General features: G+C 53.1%; 6 protein-coding genes across 6 annotated transcripts; 2 read left to right on the top strand and 4 right to left on the bottom strand.

Moving 5' to 3' along the window:
- Window positions 1-165: 165 nt before the first annotated feature.
- Window positions 166-1,524, top strand: P153DRAFT_384695 (uncharacterized protein; the record flags this gene model as incomplete). Its single annotated transcript, XM_033670368.1, has 1 exon — window positions 166-1,524. The coding sequence occupies one exon, from the start codon at window positions 166-168 to the stop codon at window positions 1,522-1,524; it is 1,359 nt and encodes a 452-aa protein (XP_033524811.1).
- A 367-nt stretch (window positions 1,525-1,891) lies between these two features.
- Window positions 1,892-3,652, bottom strand: P153DRAFT_314304 (3-ketoacyl-CoA thiolase B). Its single transcript, XM_033664919.1, has 3 exons — window positions 3,586-3,652; window positions 3,391-3,500; window positions 1,892-3,334 (listed from the first exon to the last, which is right to left on the bottom strand). Exons 1-3 carry the CDS (start codon window positions 3,608-3,610, stop codon window positions 2,174-2,176), a joined length of 1,296 nt encoding a protein of 431 aa, XP_033524810.1. The 5' UTR covers window positions 3,611-3,652; the 3' UTR covers window positions 1,892-2,173.
- Window positions 3,653-4,200: 548 nt separating this feature from the next.
- On the bottom strand, window positions 4,201-5,059 carry P153DRAFT_356193 (uncharacterized protein; the record flags this gene model as incomplete). Its single annotated transcript, XM_033666630.1, has 2 exons — window positions 4,201-4,803; window positions 4,868-5,059. The coding sequence occupies 2 exons, from the start codon at window positions 5,057-5,059 to the stop codon at window positions 4,201-4,203; spliced, it is 795 nt and encodes a 264-aa protein (XP_033524809.1).
- A 667-nt stretch (window positions 5,060-5,726) lies between these two features.
- Window positions 5,727-8,297, bottom strand: P153DRAFT_366013 (uncharacterized protein). Its single transcript, XM_033667953.1, has 2 exons — window positions 8,106-8,297; window positions 5,727-8,036 (listed from the first exon to the last, which is right to left on the bottom strand). Exons 1-2 carry the CDS (start codon window positions 8,138-8,140, stop codon window positions 5,846-5,848), a joined length of 2,226 nt encoding a protein of 741 aa, XP_033524808.1. The 5' UTR covers window positions 8,141-8,297; the 3' UTR covers window positions 5,727-5,845.
- Window positions 8,298-8,476: 179 nt separating this feature from the next.
- On the bottom strand, window positions 8,477-9,766 carry P153DRAFT_314298 (arad-like aldolase/epimerase). The gene is made up of 2 exons (XM_033664918.1): window positions 9,285-9,766; window positions 8,477-9,233 (listed from the first exon to the last, which is right to left on the bottom strand). Exons 1-2 carry the CDS (start codon window positions 9,528-9,530, stop codon window positions 8,595-8,597), a joined length of 885 nt encoding a protein of 294 aa, XP_033524807.1. The 5' UTR covers window positions 9,531-9,766; the 3' UTR covers window positions 8,477-8,594.
- Window positions 9,767-12,497: 2,731 nt separating this feature from the next.
- P153DRAFT_314293 (uncharacterized protein) lies at window positions 12,498-19,213 on the top strand (the record flags this gene model as incomplete). Its single annotated transcript, XM_033664917.1, has 6 exons — window positions 12,498-12,995; window positions 13,045-13,243; window positions 13,288-13,428; window positions 13,477-15,989; window positions 16,038-18,266; window positions 18,326-19,213. The coding sequence occupies 6 exons, from the start codon at window positions 12,498-12,500 to the stop codon at window positions 19,085-19,087; spliced, it is 6,342 nt and encodes a 2,113-aa protein (XP_033524806.1). The 3' UTR covers window positions 19,088-19,213.
- Between the last annotated feature and the right edge of the window lie 93 nt (window positions 19,214-19,306).

Genomic DNA, 19,306 nt, shown 5'->3' with positions numbered 1-19,306 from the left:
GTTTACTGTCAACAACGGCGCGCTCCTCGACACCACCCCACTCACTCCCTCACCCACTGCCTGTCAGGCCAGCCATGTAAACCGACGACGAAGGTCTAATATCTAATATCGCCTACCGATGCATTCCATTACCGCCACCATTTCATCTCCATACTCGCCGCCACAATGGGCATCCCGCGCATCCCCCTGTTCCGCATCTGGTACTCGTCAACGTATACAATCCTCGTCATCATCCTACTGCTCCTCCTCGCCATATCACCCGCCGACACCATCTACCAGTCGATCAAGACGCGTGAACTCCAGAAGATGTTCGTTGTTGGCGGCGCATATCTGCTGACGGGGCTGATCATTCTGCTGGTCTACTCGACTCGCATCTACACAAACCGCACGGTGCTTGGTGCGATTCCAAAGGCATATGTTCCTGTTGAGGATGGGGAGGTGGGGAGGCTGGTCAGGAAGATGATTGTGGGGCAGTTGCGGAGGAGCGCCATCGTAGCGTGGGATTCGCGACCGAGGGATATCAGGGAGGACACAGAAGAAGGATGGAGCAGGCCAGCGACGGCAGAGAAGGACAGGCACAGGAAGAAGACCAGTCTCGACGCGACGCTCCTCACCGTGTCCGCCGCCTCGCCGCCTTGGGGCCACGTCTCCCACCCAGGCTGGGCATCCCCGTGCTCCCCTGACCTGCCCAATCTCCAGTACTGGAGTGTCATCTGCGAGCTCCCCAACCTCATCGAAGCAAAAGCCGTCTCCCTCGCGCCGCCCGACCCCACCCTCGAAGACACATCCCACCTCTACCCCGGAGACACGCCCCTCCTGCCAGACGCGCAGATCGTAACGCTCCTCCAACGCCCACGCACAATGGGCCTCCGCTCCTACCTCGCGCGCCTCGCCAGCTTCGGGCTCCTAAACCCACCAACCCTAGGCCCCACCTTCCTCGCCCAATACGAATACGCGCGCTTCTCGACCGACCCTCTCACCGAACCGCAATTCCGCGCCACCATGTCCGTATTCGCCGAGATCCTCAACGGCATGACCATGCTCGACCCGCTCGTCATCGAAGAAGCGCGCGCCCGCGACGACTTCCCCCTCGACGCCGACGACCGCAGTCTCGCGCCCACGGAATCAACAACGAGCAGCAGTAGCAGTAGCACAAGCAGCGCACACATGCCCTACCGCACGCCGCAGCTCTCGCGCCAACGCACACACAGCCTCACAGACACAATGCACACCCCGCACACAGCCCGCGGCACCAGCATCCGCAACCGCAGCTCCGGCATCTACGCCACGCCGCGCACCTCGTCGGGGGACTCCACCTCGTTGTCGGATTCCAGCAGCGCTGATGACGCGGGTAGTGTTGTCGTGCGGTCGCAGCGCCCCAGGCCCGCGAGTGTGGTCAGACCGGGGTCTAGCACTGAGTCGCTGGGAAGCGTTATTCGCCTGCATCCTAATCCTAGCCTCGGGGAGTTGCCGTATATGTATCAGTTTCAGGGGCGGGCTGGGTATTCGGGGGAGGCGGGGTGAGGGGTGGGGGTGGATTGAAATGGGATTTTTTTACTTTGTGGGCTGAGTGACGGGGCTGAGTGCCTTGATGCTGGGCCGCGGGACGGCACGGAAGATGAGGTCGTGATGCTGCTGCGTCGTGGGGTTGGTGGTGAGAGAAGCGTGGGAGGGAAGAAGCAAGAGATGACGAACAAGGAAGAAGGAGAAAGAAAGAGCAGACTGCAAAAGTCACTCGTAAGCCACATCGAAGGGTGGGGAATACGTTCGAGATGAACGGTGTTTTTGGGCCGTGTTGGTACAAGGCTGCGTGTTTGTGTGTGTGATACCCAATTATTTATTCTAATCACTTCTTTATACTGAGCGTGTAGCGTTTGTTATAGATTTATTTGTATAGCATTTTATGATCTGTATATTATATTCGAACATGGTAGTTTTGTCTGAATAAACGTTAGGCTTGACTATTCCTGAAGGCGTTGAGTGATGATGAAGATGAATAAACATACACATGTACCACCCCTCCTGGGACTTTCATCGCAGGCAGTCACCAACGAATAGCTTATTGTGATGAAAAGTTGCTAGTCAAAGAAAAGACTACGATATGATTTTATCCAACAACCCCATCACCAACACCCAACAGACACAAAAACATATCATCACAAGCATTCTCCATCTACTCCGCAACCCAAACAGCAGCCATCCCCATCCCCGTCCCAATACACATACTCGTAACCCCGACCCTCTGCCCCGTCCTCTTCAGTTCCGTAAGCAGCGTACTAACCTGCCTCGCCCCCGTAACCCCCAACGGATGCCCAAACGCAATCGCCCCGCCCTTAGGATTAACCTTCTCCCTAGGGATCCCCAGCTCGTTAATACAGTAAAGACACTGACTCGCAAACGCCTCGTTAATCTCCCAGATATCCACATCCGCAGTCTGCAAGCCCGTCTTGCGCAGCACGACAGGGATAGCGGCCGCGGGACCCACGCCCATGAGCAGCGGCGCGACGCCGACGATAGACGACTGTACGTATTTCCCCACGATAGTCTGGCCGAGGCGGACGGCGGTAGAGCGCTTCATGAGCAGGACGGCCGCAGCGCCGTCGGAGATCTGCGACGCGTTGCCGGCGTGAATCGAGCCTGATTTACTAAACGCCGGGCGGATTTTAGCGAGGGATTCGGGGGTGATGCCTTCGCGCACGCCGTCGTCGCGGGACACGGTTATGCTTTTCTCCTCGTCCGTCTTGGGGTCCGTCCACTTGACCGTTAGAGGCACGATCTCGGCGTCAAACAGGCCTTGCTGCTGCGCGGCGACGGCTTTCTGGAACGAGGATGCGGCGAAGGCGTCCTGATCTGCGCGCGAGACGCCCTTTTCTTTCGCCATGGCTTCGGATAGCACGCCCATGCTGACTTTGCAGTTTGCGGCCTCGGTGTGGGCTTCCAGCGCGGGGCTGAATTCCGTCACGGCTTGCGGGCCGTACTGGGTGCTCATGCTCTCTGCGCCGGCGCCGATGCCGATATCGATCATGCCGGATTTAATCGCGTTGGCGATGTCGACGCACGCCTGTAGGCCGCTGGAGCACTGGCGGTTGAGGCCCTTGACTGCGGCGGAGACGGGGAAGCCGGCTGCGAGGGCGGCGGCGCGGAATTCTGTTGCGCCGCCGCCGGGGGCGAGGACGGTGCCGACGGCGATGTCTTCGACGAGGGAGGGGTCGATGCCGGAGCGTTGGATGAGCGCTTTTAGAGTGCCGGTTAGGAGGTCGGCGGGGTGCGTGTCTTTGAAGCCGCCTTTGCCGCCTTTTGTGATGGGCGTGCGGAGCGCGCAGGTCACGACGATCTTTGGGGGGGAGGTGTTAGATGTGTGTCGTCTTGAGCAGTTTTGAGCAAACTCACGTCGTCGTCATGCTTTTCCAATAGACTGTCTCTGCCTGTCTTCGCTTTGCTGCTGCTGCTTGCAGACCCGCCGGTGATGTGGTCTGCAACCTGCGTGAGGCGCTCTTGAACTGGTAAAACGCAGCATTAGCAGAGCTCTTATCTCCTCTTCACCACATCTCCAACCACACCACTACTACAGACACCCATACATACCTTTATTAGGAGCCTGATTCGCCATATCGATAATATCCCTCAGCTAGTCGAAATACGTATATTGTGGAAGAACAAGAGGAACAGAGTAACAAAGCAGAATATAAGACGTTTCGCAACGAGGTCATCTGGGCCCTAAGCCGTCCGGTTCAACGCGCCGAGGCATCTTCCCCATGCGGAGTAGCTCGGCCTGGAGAGTTTGTGGGGGCGCGTCATGTCATGCAACCATCATCGCTGACCCGACACGACACGACTCTCCCCAGACCGCTGATTTTCACATGTGAGACATCTTCACATGTCATGTTGTATTTTGTTGGTGGGTAGGTGGTTTGTCATGTGGGATTCAAGGGTTGATACAAGCTATGTAAGAATATTTACCTAGGCGTTCGTTTCTTTGTTTTCATGGTCTGACGGCTAAACGGCCTGAATATATGGGAGCATCTATGAGAAGCCGTGCAAGACCGAGGTATCGCATAAAATGAAATATCTATACTCGTGCTGTCTCAAACTCGTCCGTGAGTGTGAGTGACGCGCAACTACATCTAACAGAATGAGTCGCGTCTTCCCCTCCCCCAAACGCCATGCTTCAAGACTTCACTTCAGCGCACATCCACCCCATCACCGGCTGTCCTGCCTCGCGCGTCGCTCAAGCTCGTCTACAATGCTGTTCCTCTGCACCTCCTCGTACCCTGGCGGCGGCTCGTTGGGCGGCTGAAACGCCTCCTGCTGTGGACTCGCCGGCGGACTGGATCGCTGCGGGCTTTCTGGCGCAGCGACGGGACCACCCACACCCATGCCATCTGTCGGTGACCCAGGCACCGTATCTTCCACCTTTGCATGCATTCCCGTGTCCTCGTAAGCGGGCAGATCCTCCAGATGCACCGCGTTCAGATTGACGCCTCCCATCCTCCCGCCCCCACTACCCCGTCCATCCTGCACATCCACACCACTCTCGCGCGCAACATCGACAGCCTGCCGTAGCCGCTCCTTCAAGCGCTCGAATATGCTCGCAAAGTCGAATGCGCCGCCCTCTTTGAACTCCATGACGAGGTCGAGCTCGGCGTGTTGGGTTGGGATGCCGCCGCCGTGGACGGGGTTGATGATGGCTTCCCATTTGTTGGCGCCGAACCAGGGTGCTGTGACGCGCGAGTCGGCGACGTTGAGGATGGGCACGGCGAAGGACTGGAGCGTTGGTGTCGGCGAGACGGGGAGGTAGATCATCTGTTGGGCGGACGTCAGTGAGACTTCTTCTTGATAATGTAGTGGGATGGATGTGTGTACATACCCGTCGATTTGTGAGGTACACCACCCCCGACTTGCACTGCTGCGCATACCCGCCGCTCGTCTTGGAGTGCACCGACAGCGTCGTCCTTGGTGGAGATTGATAAAGCGTCTGTTCGCCCGGCAGAGGCGTATACCCACCGCTCTCAGCGAGCATAACCCAACTACGCTTGCGGTCAGACGAGCCCTTCTTCATCGTAACAAGCTCTGGGGGAAGTGTGAAGGGAAAGGAAAGCACATACTTGACACTCATCCTACTATATCAACCACGCGCTTCCAATAACACGAAACCTTAATGTCTATCGCGTTTCCGTTCCGTTCAAGACAGCTTGCTCGCCCAGCAAACAAAAGGGTCTCGCCCTTGCCTCGCCTCGCCCCTCCCCAGGTGGTGTGCCGCGCCAGGCACGCACACTCGCAGTTCGGGGGGCGGGTCGAGCTCCACCGCACGTCAGGGCGAGGGAACCGCTCAAACCGCGACTGCACGGGCCCGATCGCCACCAAAACCTCCCTTTAGCGTCAAGGTTGGGCGGGGGCCGAGCGGGTGGGTGGGGTTCGGTCGTGCGTGGCGCGCCTGTGTCGGTAATCGGGGGGTTCTGTTATGGTAGGGTAGGGTAGCTATATGTGTGTGCGTGTGTGGGAGCTTTGTACGTATGTCAGGGAAGTTGCTGGGGAGTTTGGAGGTTTGGGAGATAACGGTGGGTGTTGGCGCGTGAGAGTCCGCAACGAGGCTGCAGCGTTCGCGAGTCTTGTGATGTGGCTTGCGTCACCCACCCACACTCTTTGGGAACGGGGATCCGTGACATTTGAGTATTCACGATATTTTACCGACTCCATTCATATGTGGAGATATTGTAGACATGGGCTTGTGTTTCACTTGTTTCTTTTTTACCGATTCCTACTTCTCGAGTATCAAACGCTGGAAGATAACACCATCCTGTCCGATCATCAAACGACTACCTAGACATGACCATCCTACAGCAATTTAATCCATCAAATGAGAAGACGAGGAGAGACTCTGGTTCGCCTCGGTAACAGTCCACCTTCTCTTCGGCCCACTTTTATGCTCGTATATATCATCCAGTCTCGGCGGTCCCCACAGCTTCGTCGTGCCTGTCTGCGTCTTCGGACCGCCCCACAGCCCTTGCTTCTGAGTCGGAGTCTGAGTCTTTGGTTTCGAGCCAGCCCAAGTCATCGGACTGAACAACGGCGCAACAGCATCGCTCTTCTCCTTCTCTTCGTGCGTGCTGACGCGCGTGAGGTCGTTGGTCTCGGATGCACCGTCAGTGTTCGGAACGACGGATGGGGCAGCGAGTGGAGTTGAGGCAGGCTTCGGCTTTGGCAGTGAGTTGCCAAAGTTGAGGACCATGTCTGCGCCTGGACTCTGTCTTCCGTCAAGCGATGTTTCTGCGACTGCTGTTTGACGCGCACCCCAGAGGCCGCTCGTGGGCGGATTGACTGCACTGGCGCTTCGTAGGTGGCTTGATCCAGAGATGGTGGTCCGTCGTACACTGTTTACCGAGCTGTTCCACGTCTTCACAGGCTCACCAATAGTGAATGGCGGCTCGATAGGACTGCTCGTCGCAGATGAGCTAGAGTAGCGTTTGTATTTCGTCGTGGGACTCGGCTGTATGGACGGCGATTGAGTTTGGGGCTTTGGCTGTGCCTGTGGGGGTTTGGAAGGGTCGACGCCTGGTCGTAAGTGGTCGACTGAGGCGAGGACCTTCATATCATAAGTATCTGCCATTCCGGCATCTGCGACTGATACCCGGCGCTCGAGGGCATTGCTGTTCGTGGACAGCCGTGGCTTGTCTCTGCGAGCTGCTAGTGATAGGGACGCAAGACTGATATCCATGAGCACAGGCTGGTTTGTGATGGCACCGAGCAAAGCATTACACCCTGCCCCATGGGTAACCAAGACAAGCACGAGCTCCTCGTCCTCCTCATCGGTGGCTTCCCCATTGGGGATCTTCAGCTTAGGAAGAAGCTCTGGGGCGTTATTCTTGACTCCGACTGATGCCGCAAAAGGTCTCGTCGGGTCTCTGAACATGAAGCCTGGAAACTCATCCTGGGGAGGTTCTATGCCGTGTTGTTGATACCACTGCATCATGCATGCCAGTCCCTTGCGGAAGCGCTTGTGCATGGTGCTCCACTCATCCCCGTACTCGCCGCCATCGCCCCACTCCTGCGGTGACCGCATGCTATCCCATTGAAAGTCGACGTGAACGCAGGCTTCTCGGGCGTGCGCAACGTATCCCCGGGGTATGGGATCGGAGGAGGAGATCGAATACGAAGGGGCTGGTGCGTCATAGATGTGACGAGGTATTTGGTTCAAGTGCGTCGCAATCGCCGCCCGGTTCACACGCCCTGTGCTGCCCAAGCTGCCCGAACGCTCCCTAAACGGCGAGACTTCCCCCAGGCTGCCCATAGAGAGAGGTTTGCCACTGTCAGGGTTCTGCCGACCGACGGCAGCGCCCTTGCCCATCCAGCCTCCTGGGAAATGGCCTTTACTGCTGTGCGTATTTGGCTGGTCACCAATGTAGTCTCCTCGCCGCAGCAGGTCCGCTTTTGCGCCCGCCACCATCAACGTTGAGTTGGGCGGCGGTGTGATATCCTCGTAGTAATCCGGCGACAGCCATTCCCCCAGAAAAGCATCGATGCGCAGCAGTACCTTGTCCGGGCCTGTATGTGGTTTCGGGGTTCTGTCGTGCTTGGGATCTGCCACCAGCTTCAAGAATTTTGGCTGCGACGACTGCGGTGTCGAGCTCGATGCCTGTGTCAACGGAGAGCTGTTTTTATCCTTTGCCGGTTTTGGTGCTTCGACTTGCGGCGTGTTTGTGGGAGTGGGAACTCGATACTGTGATATTCCTGCCGCTACCGCTGTACTTGTTTGTACGCATCGCAAGAACGGGCTCGAGTGAATGACAATCTTGCGCTTCTTCTTTGGTCGTTGCGTGTCCTTGGAGACATTCTGCTTGCTGGACGGCGCTGTGTCTGCGCTCGAGCCAGCCTTTGTCGCTTCAGGCTTTTCCGTGTCCCTCTGGTGCAGTAGAGCGGCTATTCGCAGTCCCAGTGCCTTTCCTTGCGCCCAGCCGCCATACGTGAGGGGAGGATCGTAAGGCGTGGGTGAGGTAAGATGCCATGTCTTGTCAGCAGCATCGAGACGAGCACCATGTCTATTTTAGTCGATGTTAGATACGGGACCGGAACATGGGAGCCGTGAAACATAGGCATCATGAACGAACCTAGCGATAACAACGACTGCAGGACTCTTGGCCATGGTCGCGAAAGAACCTCGGCGCGAATGCAGCTGATAGTCGAGCACGTGCTACTGCTACTGCTACTGTAGTATTATAGTGGAACGTTTGTAATACTACCGGAAAATTATGTTAGAGCGCACGTCAGGGTTGATTGTAAGTTTAGAGCGCGAAAAATAGTGATCGAGCTTTCGAGCGGGGATGAGCCGTTTAAAGGCCTAGTGACCTCTGCGGGCTCCAGAAGCCTGCGAACTCCTCATCTTCGTGAGGGGTTGTCTATATTGGTCTTACCACCACTGCCAGGTGATGCATCGTACCACATATCCCAACATATCTATCGTCTCTGGACATACTTGTTTCTCATGCACGTGTTTGCAACGGAAAAAGTTCATCTGATTCTATGACCGTGCGGCCGCAATCGGCGCGGAGCTTGGACTGGAGCTTGAACAGTCCTTTAAATTTGTTGCCAGTTACATACTACTCCAGATAGTCTCCGCCCGTCTCCTTGTGAACAACGTCAAACAATGGTTTTGCTGAAAAATACCCCGCCATCGGACTCCCTATAGTTTTGTGTGTATACGCCGCCTCCTCCTCGCCAATCTTCACTGTCTCACATCCTCTCCCACGCGCCGCCGCATCTGCCAATAGCTGCGTGTGGCAGCACTTCTCCAGACTTATAAACCAGAACACCGCTTCCTCGATACTCTTCCCCACCGTCAACAGCCCATGGTTCTGTAGCAACGCCGCCTTCTTATCACCCAGTGCTTTGGCAATGTTTTGTCCTTCCTTCTGCGCAAGGACGACACCTTCAAAGTTGTCATACACGACATGGTCGTTGTGGAAGGCGCAGGAGTCTTGCGTCGTGATGTCGAGCGGGCGACCGAATGCGCAAAAGGTGCGTCCGTAGAGGGAGTGGGAGTGCGCGGCACACATCACATCTTCCCGAGCGGAATGAATGGCTGAGTGAATCATGTATGCTGCCGAGTTCAGGAGACGAACTTCGCCACCATCTATGACCTCGCCGTCATGGTTCACCAGGATCAGATCCGAGGACTTGATCAAGCTGAAGGCCACGCCGAACGGATTAACCCAGAATGTTGTTGGGTCCACAGGGTCCTGAGAGACGTCAGTATCACATTTTACCACCCATTAGTAAGTCAGACGTACTCGCAAGGTGATATGTCCAGCTACTCCTTCATCGAACCCATATTTTCCAAAGATTCGGAATGCCGCAGCGAGCCGGCCCTTCAGATACGCGCGCTCCTTGTACGGATCGTCGAACTTTGGCGGGCGTGGGAACATTGGCATCTTGACCTTTGCATCCTTCTCGTTCAATCCAGGCTCGTTGGGTGCAACGGTGTTTGGCTTCGTATCGTCGCCAGTTTGGGGCTCGAGTGCTGATGGAGGAGACATGTTGTGAGTGCTTGATTTTTGGTAAAGTCCTGATGAGATTGTTCAGAGAGATGATGAGTGTGAAAGATGAGGAGTGAAATAGGATCGTGAGACGGGGCTAAGCAGTGGCAAACGCTTATTTCCCTCCTCAACCAAAATGCCAACACGACTGCCTCGGGAACAAGTCATCCTAAATCCCACCCCCGCCCCCACTCACGACATGCTGACAGCGCTGTACTCTACCCTGTCGGTTGGTCGCAGGTCCAAAAGAGTGGAGTACGTAAAATGCGGGGTATCGGAGATCGGGGATAAGGCACGGTGCGGAGATTGTATACTACAGATCTTGCAGGCACGACACGAGATAAATACCACTCAGTGGTCCGGATCTTATTCGAAGGAGGGTTCTTGTTAAAGCTATCTTCATGTGCAGCCTGCATTCGCCCCTGGATATAGTAACGCGCGCGCAATATGTGACCTGTTCGATGTCGCTCACTATGTCGGTTTTCTAATTCTGTCGCTATCTGCTTTTGTATAAAGCTGGACATTGACTCTTGTCAAGAAATTGGGATCGCAGCCTCGACTTTGTCTGCTATAACACGTGCTGAGGCTGCGGGAGGATAATTTCATTTTCTCATACGCTAGAATTAGTCGCGGACAAGGCGAAGCGCTACCATAGCATCAGCACCACAATACCTCGGTAAAGATGAATGTTGCTCGTAACAAGAAGGTGATCAACGCAAAAACCCTCTTTCCACCTCCCGATATGTACAAAGCAAACTACTATGTAATCGAGTGAGCCTTGGCTGAAAGTGCCCGTCTACAGATGTAATCCAACATCCTTCAGCACATAGTCCAGGAACTGAATACTTCGGCGAATTAATAGCCCCGTGTACATGCGCAATCTACTTCGTCGAGAGATCCACCTTGGTCTAGCTTAAATTTTTAGTTTTTTGTCAATGATTCAATGCAGGAGGTTGGGAGTCTGTCATTGCTGTCCAATGATCGCTACAGGGGTTAGCCGAAAATACGCACTGTCACGACTGTATGGCCGGAACCAACTCCCGTGGATCTTGTTTACGGGTATCGTATTCCCATCAGGTAGTCAATCTTTACATGTAGTTTAGCTCCCGAGACAATGACTTGCAACTAGCGGTAACTAACTGCACTCGGCGATGCACGCTGACGTCTTGCATGTTGCTTCTCCAGTCCAAAGCGGAAGATTCATATCGCTCAGACGAAGGATGGCTAAAAGCTGTTCAATTCGAGGACACATACCACATAAACTAGTTGAAAGCCGCACGACTACCCAATGAGGCAGGCGGTCAAGCTCCAATCAGTCGTCTGGATCAGGGAATATTTGGCCCAAGTAGCGACAAGTTGAGAAGCGTCTTAGGGAGCTCTGCTAGTCTGACCGTGTCTAAGTTATCTGATTGGAGCTTGGCTGTCTCATTGGGGTTGTATAGTATCGCACACTCATCCTGTGTAGACTTCAGAGCTTTCTTCGAGTGCTAACCTCGCCGACCATGATGCAACTACACGAGGTCCACTTGACCAATAGCGGGTACGCCTCAGGCAGAGTCATGAAGAAATCCCTCAGCACCTACTGGCACTTGTAGTTTGATGAAGGTTCACATCTGTCAGCATGACGCGTCGAGAGATCTGCTGTCTGATGCCAGATCCACTTGACGCGAAAGTAGCAACATCGGAAAAAGCCAACATGGCATCACGCCGCATAAGCGTCGGACCATGTTCCGTTCCCGCTCCCTCCTCTATGTTCACGCTAACAACTTCTTGCAGCATCGGCTATGCTAGAAACGAATGGCGTTGATGCGTAGCGCTGGAGTAATGACCGCAACGGGACGGACCTCAGTGATACTCGATGATCCAGGAACTAGTCCTATACGCTTCGGAAAAAGCAAACGCTTTAGGTTTGTTAGTTTCGTACGTAAGGTAACTATACTGAGTTTGATCCGGACTCGCCATTTCCCTGGAGAGGCTGGCTTAGAGATACCCTAACCATGATAGGTCCTCAAGCTTCCATATCACCTGCAGCTTACAATTGAGATAGTACATGCAGCTCTTTGGTCTAGGCTGATAGTGGGACGCGCAGGACGGACTCGTGCAGTATGCAAGCCACTACGGCTGAGAGGATCATGAGGAGATCTGCAGAATGCATGATCGACCACCTCCATTTCATCCTCGCCCAGCTGATTCGCCAAAGAGTAATTTGACCGATCACGATGCGCCTACGTAGGTCAAGATCTAGTGTTGAATCTAAAGTTGTTGAGCCTTATAGTACGAGCAACTGATCTAGTTCTTGTAATCGAAATTTCCTATAAACCTATCGCAACTCAACTGTCCCACATCCCACCAGTCAATTCCACATGCTAGGGTTCAAGTCTTTTGGTTTGTCTGCCGTTCAGGTAACAATTCCACGCTAACACTTTTCTTTTAGGAAAGAGCGGAAAGAAGAAGGCCCAGATTATAAACAGCTCACCGGCAGGTAACGAGCAACCTTCATCAACACTTGACATCTCTACAACACCAACTACACCGTCCTCTGCAAAGGACAGTCCGACTCGTCCAGAAAGACCGAATTCTCTGCGATCCATATTCCGTCGCTCTTCGGCTGCTAGCTCTGTTGCAGACACCACCACATCGTCATTTGCCAATCCGCCGGCTTACAAGACCACACAGTCTTCGGAGAGCACGCGCCAGCCTAGCACGATCAACTCTCCGACCAGAAACTCTGTGTCATCACCTGCGTCTACTGACACAACTTCGACGAGACAAACGCAGAGCCGTGTTGCGCCTACTGTGCCTAATCTGTCTAAGGTCAGCGAGCAGTCTCAAGAAAAGACCACGCTAGAACCAAACACGGTGGCTGCACCTCCTCGTATGCAGCCTTTGACCAGTTCAAATATCTCAAATCACGCGATCCCTGACAAAGCAATGTCTCCCGGCGGCAACCCTCCACAGTCGCCCAGTATGACGTCCCCACGACTTTCCACATCTGGTCAATTTGACAGCGCGAGAGAATCTAATGGCCCCTTGAGTCCTCTGTCGTCACCCAAGCAGGCGTTACGCCCTCAGGGTCGACTACCATCGTTCACCTCCTCTCGCGCTCCGAGCGGTGCTTTTAGTGCCATGAGATCGGTCAGCAAACCTACCCGTGGCTCCGGCACCAACAAGATCAGATTTGTCCAAGAATCAGCCAGCTCGCTGAAGAAGAAGAGCTTGGCTGAACTAGGCGTTGGTGCTTATCAGGCAATCTCTGATGTTTCATACGTCAAGTTCCTTGAGTGGATTAGATCAGAACGTCTCACGACTCTGCCTCATAAAGGAAGTCGATGGGATAAGGTGCTCATTCGTGGCCTTTACTTTGCTGAGCAGCTACACAACTTCGAGCAGGTCATTCAAAATTTTGCTGTTGATAGTAGTGTAGCCGCTGCCATTGGGTACGGACATGCGCAGCTTCTTCTAGATGTACGTCTGACTTGAAACTACTGTCAACATTGCAACTAATCTGGAACAGCTCGGCCACCACAACTCCGAAGCCTTGGACAAAGCATTCTCAGTCTTCTACAAGTTCGCGACGTCATTCTCCTTCGTATTACATCGTTCGGAATTACTAGCAGCTACACCAGAAATTCAGGAACAGCTTTGCCTGCTGTACACTGATCTCTTGTCACTGGTGACCGATGTTGCTATCAAGTTCTACAAAACAGTCAATGGTAAGAATCTCTTGCGGATAAAGATTCAACTCTAACAACGCCAGGTATGACTTCAGATGTCATCAGCTTCGACATATTCGAGCTTTTTGGCACCTCGATCGAGACTTTTAATACGCGACAAAGTTCGGTTGTTGAGCTAATCTGGAGTTTTCAGATCGAGAAGGCGGAATTGGAGGATGGAGAAGGTATTGTCTGCTTTTCACATCATTCTCATCGGTTTCTGACATTTCTAGCCCTCGATGTCAAAGTCCTCAGTAACTGGCTGGAACCGAAAGACAGAGTCTTGGCCTCACTAAACCGAGATCACTCAACTTTCGTTGAACAACAGGCCGACTTCACATGCCTTTGGTTTCAAAAGAAACTCTCAAACTTCATTCAAAGCGACGACAATTTCTTGTTGGTCACTGGCCAATCAGGAGCAGGAAAAACGACACTGGCTGGGTCTATCATTGAGCGCCTGCAGCGACCTGTGAACCGCAAGCAGTTTGATACAGTGTTCTGCTCTGTGTCACCCAATATCCCGACTACCGCGACTTCACTAGCTGTCGTGAAGTCCCTCCTTTCTCAGCTGCTCAACATGAGAGTTGGAAACATGGGAATGTACTACGCGCTCTTCCGGGCTTATAATGAGTGCAGAGTCGCGGGTGATGCAAAGGCTTTCGAGGATCACCTCTGGCAAGCGCTTATTGAGACCCTTCAGGAGCCTGCCAAGAACTCAAACGAGCTCGTCATCGTTGTTGATGGCCTGGACGAGATTACTGAGTCCCAATCGACCTCGGTTCAAGCCAACGGTACCGCTAACCCTACCGCGTTGCTCGAGAGACTAGTTAGCGTCACCAACCAGGGCCTTGGGGTAAGGTTGATCACGTTGTCTTCTTCGATCAAAACCCCAAGCCTGAAGGGATCTTACCACGAAATAACTCGTGACGATGTCCGAGACGATATTCACGCCATCGCTATCAGAGCTTTCACTCGCAACCAGCACTTCACTAGTCAACGGGCATACGACCAAGAGACTTTCCTGAACCGCATCATCCAGGCAGCCAATGGATCCTTCCTATGGGCGTCCCTCGCCTGTGAAAATCTGAATACGCAGAAGTCCCCTGAGGCCTTCACCAAGAGTCTCGAGAACCTAGAAACTTCGAAACCCTCTGTCCACGATCTGGTTTTGAAAGTATTCACTGCACTCAACACGACCAGTCACGCGAAGACTCTTCTTTCGTGGCTGCTTGCAGCGGAGCGACCGCTCACTATCGATGAGATCCACACACTCTTCACAGTTGACATCCGCAGCGGAACACTGTCCGATACGGGCATCAACGTCAACGAAATTCTCGACACACTCAAGCCGCTCCTGATTTTGCACGAGCGTATTGTGCGTTTCAGGCACCCGCTTGTTCACTCTGCTTTGGCCCATCACGGCCAGGTTTCCAAAGAAAGTCAGACAGACTTACTACTCAGAGTTCTTACATACGCCAAGGTTACCTTGCGTGACGAGAACGAGCCTCGATGGATCGAATCTTCTGATACAACTGTTGCCGATCGTCTTTTCCATAAGCATCCGTTTCTCGAGTACACTGCAAGATATTGGGTACTTCACCTTCAACGATCCCCTCTAGCTCCGAAGCCGAATGAAGTGTATAAGGCTACCGCGGAATTGCAAAAGGTGTTGCCTTCGACTACGCTCTTGCCTGTCTTGGAACAGCTATCCTGGAATATTGAACCTCCTACTCGAACAGTGGAACTGCACAAGCTTGCAGGAACTGTTCGCCGAGCGGTCTTCACCGTAAACCATCCTTCGGTTCTCCAGACGTACCTGGCCATCGTTACGAACTACCTTCTACGCTCCAACACGAAAGAGGCTCAAAGTTACCTTTACTATTGTATCACCATCGCTCGGAAAGTACTGAGCGACATTCACCCTTTGACGCTGGAATGCGCCAATCAATTCCTCATGATTACTGAGACTTTGACAACTACTTCGCGCACAGAAATCATGACGCGTCGTGAAGAGACTCTGATCATTTTGATTACTGCGTATGAGCGCCAATACGGCAGCACATCTGAGCTGGTCACCCAAACTCGTAAGCTCCTTGCCGAGCTGTACACCTCAATCAACGAAGAGGACCGTGCACTGGAAATTTACCGCCTCATCCAGGAATCTGTGGTACAGCAATATGGCCGAGGGTCTGTTCAATCTCGAGAAATGCAGAGTCAACTCGGTGTAACACTTGGGAAAGGTCAAAATGGACGTGATATCGACAGCTACCAACATCACCTCTTTGAAGAGGAGGACGAGGATGACGACGAGCTTCAAATATTCACCCTCGCCTCCATTGGTCTCTACCTGAGACGAGCTGAGTCACACATGTCTCGCAAGGAGTTTGCTTTGGCAGAGAAGACTTTCGTGGAACTCTGGATGGAAGTCTCCTCTACATGCCGCACTGTCCAGTCCATCGAGTGGCACGAGAAACATATCGAGGTTGCCACGATATACTCGCAGTTCTTGAAATCACAGTCGCGAACCACAGAATCTGCCGCCATCTTGACTTGCATTTGGCAGCAATATTCTCAGCATCAAGTGTCGTTCGCCGAGTCGATCGTTTCACGACTCTCTAAAGTTGCTAAGGAGATGAAGAGCATAGGTTGTTACTCACAGGCCTTGTCGGTGTTCAAGTTCGCCAACTCCTATAATAAGAGAGTGCGAAAGGAGGAGTCCCAGTTTTCGCGTGAGATCGACAATGAGGTGTGTTCCATCACTTGTTCTTTTATGGCAATGCTTACATGATGCTAGATTTCGGAAACATCGACCGAGTTGGTGAAGCAGAGCCTGTCTGGCTCGTCCAGTGTTACCGAGACTACAAGCACCGTCTCAGAGTCCGTGTTCCAGGACGTTTTCTTCTCGATCATCCAATCATCCAAGGCTGTTGATTCCAGTACCATTGCGCTTGCAAAGAAGCTGACAGCTCAATACGTTGAGAAGAAAAGCTACACTGAGGCTATCAACGTCATACATGCGACTCTGAAACGGACTTGGTCTTCCTTTCTCTCCAGTTCTATTCAGGATGTCGTTATGACGACCACATTTACGCAAGAGTCAATCGAATTGGTTGAAATCCTTGCCGAGATCTATGTACAAACCAGACAGTTGGACAAGGTAGAAGACACGTACAGTCGCTTTTTCCGAGCCACCTTGGTTTCGCAGAACGTGGACAAGGTCACTTTCGAGAAAGCCAGGACGTTACTGATCGGCTTTTACGATAAGCACGACTATGCAGACAAAGCGATCGGTATCTTCCAAGAGATACTTGTGACCTATCGCGCTCGACTCGGACACACCCACGAGTTGACGATTCAGACGCTGTACACCTTAGCACGCAGGTGTCAGAGTCATCCCAGAAACCATCCTTACTGGATTGACTACTACCTGCAGATCATCACCAGTCTCAACAAGGATTCAGATGTTTGCCACAAAGATGCTCTGGATGCGATTATTATTGTCACCAATACCTACTCGGAGGATCGTCGCTATGCGGAGGCTGTTACCATCTACCGCGTTCTGTGGAATACCTACGTTCGCAACACGAAGGAGCACAAGATTTTCAGCGATGCCAAGTTCGTCTCGACGCTGTACGAGCGCTACTACCGATGTCTCGAAGAGACGAAGGCCAGCTACGAAACTCTATACCAAATCACTGACGAGTACCACAAGACCACCGTCGCGACGTTTGGCGCAGAATCTACCATCGCGGTGGAAGCCATGCTGCAACTTGCTTCCGTAAGCCAGCGTAGCGAAAAGCACCTTTCTCAGGCAATCTCTCTTTATGAGTCTATTTCCAAATCGTCAAAAACTTCAACGACGAAGATGAGCGTCACGGATATCAATCAAGCTCTTTCATCGCTTTACGTCCGTCAGATGCACTCGGCGTCTTCTTCCACTGTCAAGGCTGAAAGCGTTCAGCGTGCCTTGAGCATGACCGAAGAGCGATTTGCGGAAAACGCGAGCAAGTTTGGTTATTCTCATGAATCCTCGCTTACCCAGCTACGAGAGCTTGTTGTGTTGTACCACCGTCAGCAGAAGACAGATCTTGCGGTCAAACAGCTTACAACTGCTGTTTGCGAGATCATCACCAAGGAAAAGTCGAGCCAAAAGATGATTGAATCTGCGGCTTCAATTGCTGCAAGCTTCCATGCCTGTGAACAGACAAGCACCGCGCACAGTCTTGTCGAGGAATTGCACCGTCAAATATGTGCCAAGGAGACTAAGTACACAGAAAAATGGTCGTTTGTCTTGACCAAGACCGACCGTTCGACTTTGGCTTTCCTTGCTTCCCTTCAGTACAACCTTCGCGAGGACTTGACCGTCACATTTGCCGAGATCATGGCTGATCTCACCATGGAGTACATCTACTTTGAGCAGTTCAGACATGTCCTGCAGAACAACGGTAGCATGAAAAACATACTCGTGGCAGCTGCTCCTCTCCGGTGGTTCTTGCGCCGCAACGGTCAAGATAAGATGATATCAGTCGTCGAGGACCAAGCAGTTGGCCTCTTCGTCAAGAGTGATGCTAAGGATTTGAACACACTTAGCAAGGAGTCACCGCGTATCTTCCTTATCGGCATCCTGGAACATATGGGCAATGGCCGCAACAAGGACTTCAATCGATCCGTCATCCTTGCGAGCAACAACAGTGTCGCGAAGCTTACGAAGGCCAAGAGGTTCCCCGAAGCGTACGATGTAGCCAATCTTGGTTTCCTGTTTGCCAGTGGACATGATGGTTACAATGGACCCAGGGCTATCGGTCTCGGCTTCAAGCTTGCGTCCTTGCTCGTTGGCCTCAATGGTGAGAAGAGTGCTGATCCTGCCCTGCGCAAGAAGACACTGGAACTTTCCAACCGCATCGTCAAGAAGATTCTGGACATCTGCAAGAAATCTGAAGTCAACTTTGCTCAAATCCAGCTGTCTGAGCTCAGCAACCTGTCAGCACTGCTCGGTGAACAACAAGATTACGAGACGCTCGAGGTAAGTCCTTCCTTGTTAACTAGTCAGTACGATGAAGAATATACTAACATACTATGCAGTGGCTTCTCAAGACCCTCTGGAACACACGCGACGCTCAACGATCCTGGCCAGCAGAAGTCTTGCTCAACCTTGGTCGCCGTCTCATCTGCGCCCGCTACCTCGCCGGCCTACCCGTCAAAGCCATCCGCCTCGCCGAAGACATCGCCTACAACATGCGTCGGGCCCACGGCCCCCGCGCCCCCATCACAATCGAGACATACGAGCTGCTCGCCCAGCTCTACACATCGACCGGACAATCCTACCAGGCCAAGACCGCATCGGATCCCTCTGCCCAGTCGCTCGCTCGCGACTACTTCAAGAAGGCTCTGGGCGTGCACGAGGATATCCTGCGCGTCGTGGTGCGCGAGAAAGACGACGACTCGGATGAGGAGGACGAAGCTACTGCGTACCTGCTCGCGAAAGAGGGCGTCAGCGTCAGCACCTCCAACGGCCAGCATGTCAAGGCCCTGGACGCTGATAGCATTGATCGATCTGCTATTGCGCTTCGCCATCTACACCTCCTGAAGCTGGCGTACCAGCGACTGGGTGCTTGGCCCAAGTCGAACGACGAGTACATCCGCCTGAATGCGCAGGTCTTTGGCGCGTTTGGCAGCGAGTCCAGCTGGAAGGGCGTGCAGGGCGTGGAGAGGTGGGATGCGAAGCAGTTCGGCTCGGGCAAGGCTGAGTCGCAGGAAGGTGTGTTTGCGGGTGTCAAGGACTGGGGGTTTGGCAGCGATAGGTTGATTCTGCACGCTCAGGAATACCCTCAGAATGGTGTCTAGTTTTGACGTTGTTGAGAGAATAGTGTTGTGGTAATTGGGATGGTGGTGAAGTGGGGAGATTGACGGCATGGATGCTTGGATGAGATTATGTTGATATATTTCCATTGTACCAAAAGTTAGCGAGCGTAATGATAATGTTTTGATATACAACTTTATTACCTACACCTGGTGGTTCATGATCAGACTTGAGGGGTTTCTATCCATTAGAAGAGGTGAGAC

This window comes from Dothidotthia symphoricarpi (assembly GCF_010015815.1).
Source record: "Dothidotthia symphoricarpi CBS 119687 unplaced genomic scaffold P153scaffold_8, whole genome shotgun sequence".
NCBI classification, from domain to species: domain Eukaryota; kingdom Fungi; phylum Ascomycota; class Dothideomycetes; order Pleosporales; family Dothidotthiaceae; genus Dothidotthia; species Dothidotthia symphoricarpi.
This window is presented reverse-complemented; position numbering and strand designations above follow the sequence as displayed.

Coding starts and splice junctions, on each gene's coding strand:
- P153DRAFT_366013 (XM_033667953.1), bottom strand. CDS start 8,140: ATGGCCAAGAGTCCTGCAGTCGTTGTTATCGCTAG. Junction 8,037..8,105: donor GCAGTCGTTGTTATCGCTAG/GTTCGTTCATGA, acceptor CGACTAAAATAG/ACATGGTGCTCGTCTCGATG.
- P153DRAFT_314298 (XM_033664918.1), bottom strand. CDS start 9,530: ATGTCTCCTCCATCAGCACTCGAGCCCCAAACTGGCGACGATACGAAG. Junction 9,234..9,284: donor CTGGACATATCACCTTGCGA/GTACGTCTGACT, acceptor GACGTCTCTCAG/GACCCTGTGGACCCAACAAC.
- P153DRAFT_314304 (XM_033664919.1), bottom strand. CDS start 3,610: ATGGCGAATCAGGCTCCTAATAAAG. Junction 3,501..3,585: donor GAATCAGGCTCCTAATAAAG/GTATGTATGGGT, acceptor GCGTTTTACCAG/TTCAAGAGCGCCTCACGCAG. Junction 3,335..3,390: donor TGGAAAAGCATGACGACGAC/GTGAGTTTGCTC, acceptor TCCCCCCCAAAG/ATCGTCGTGACCTGCGCGCT.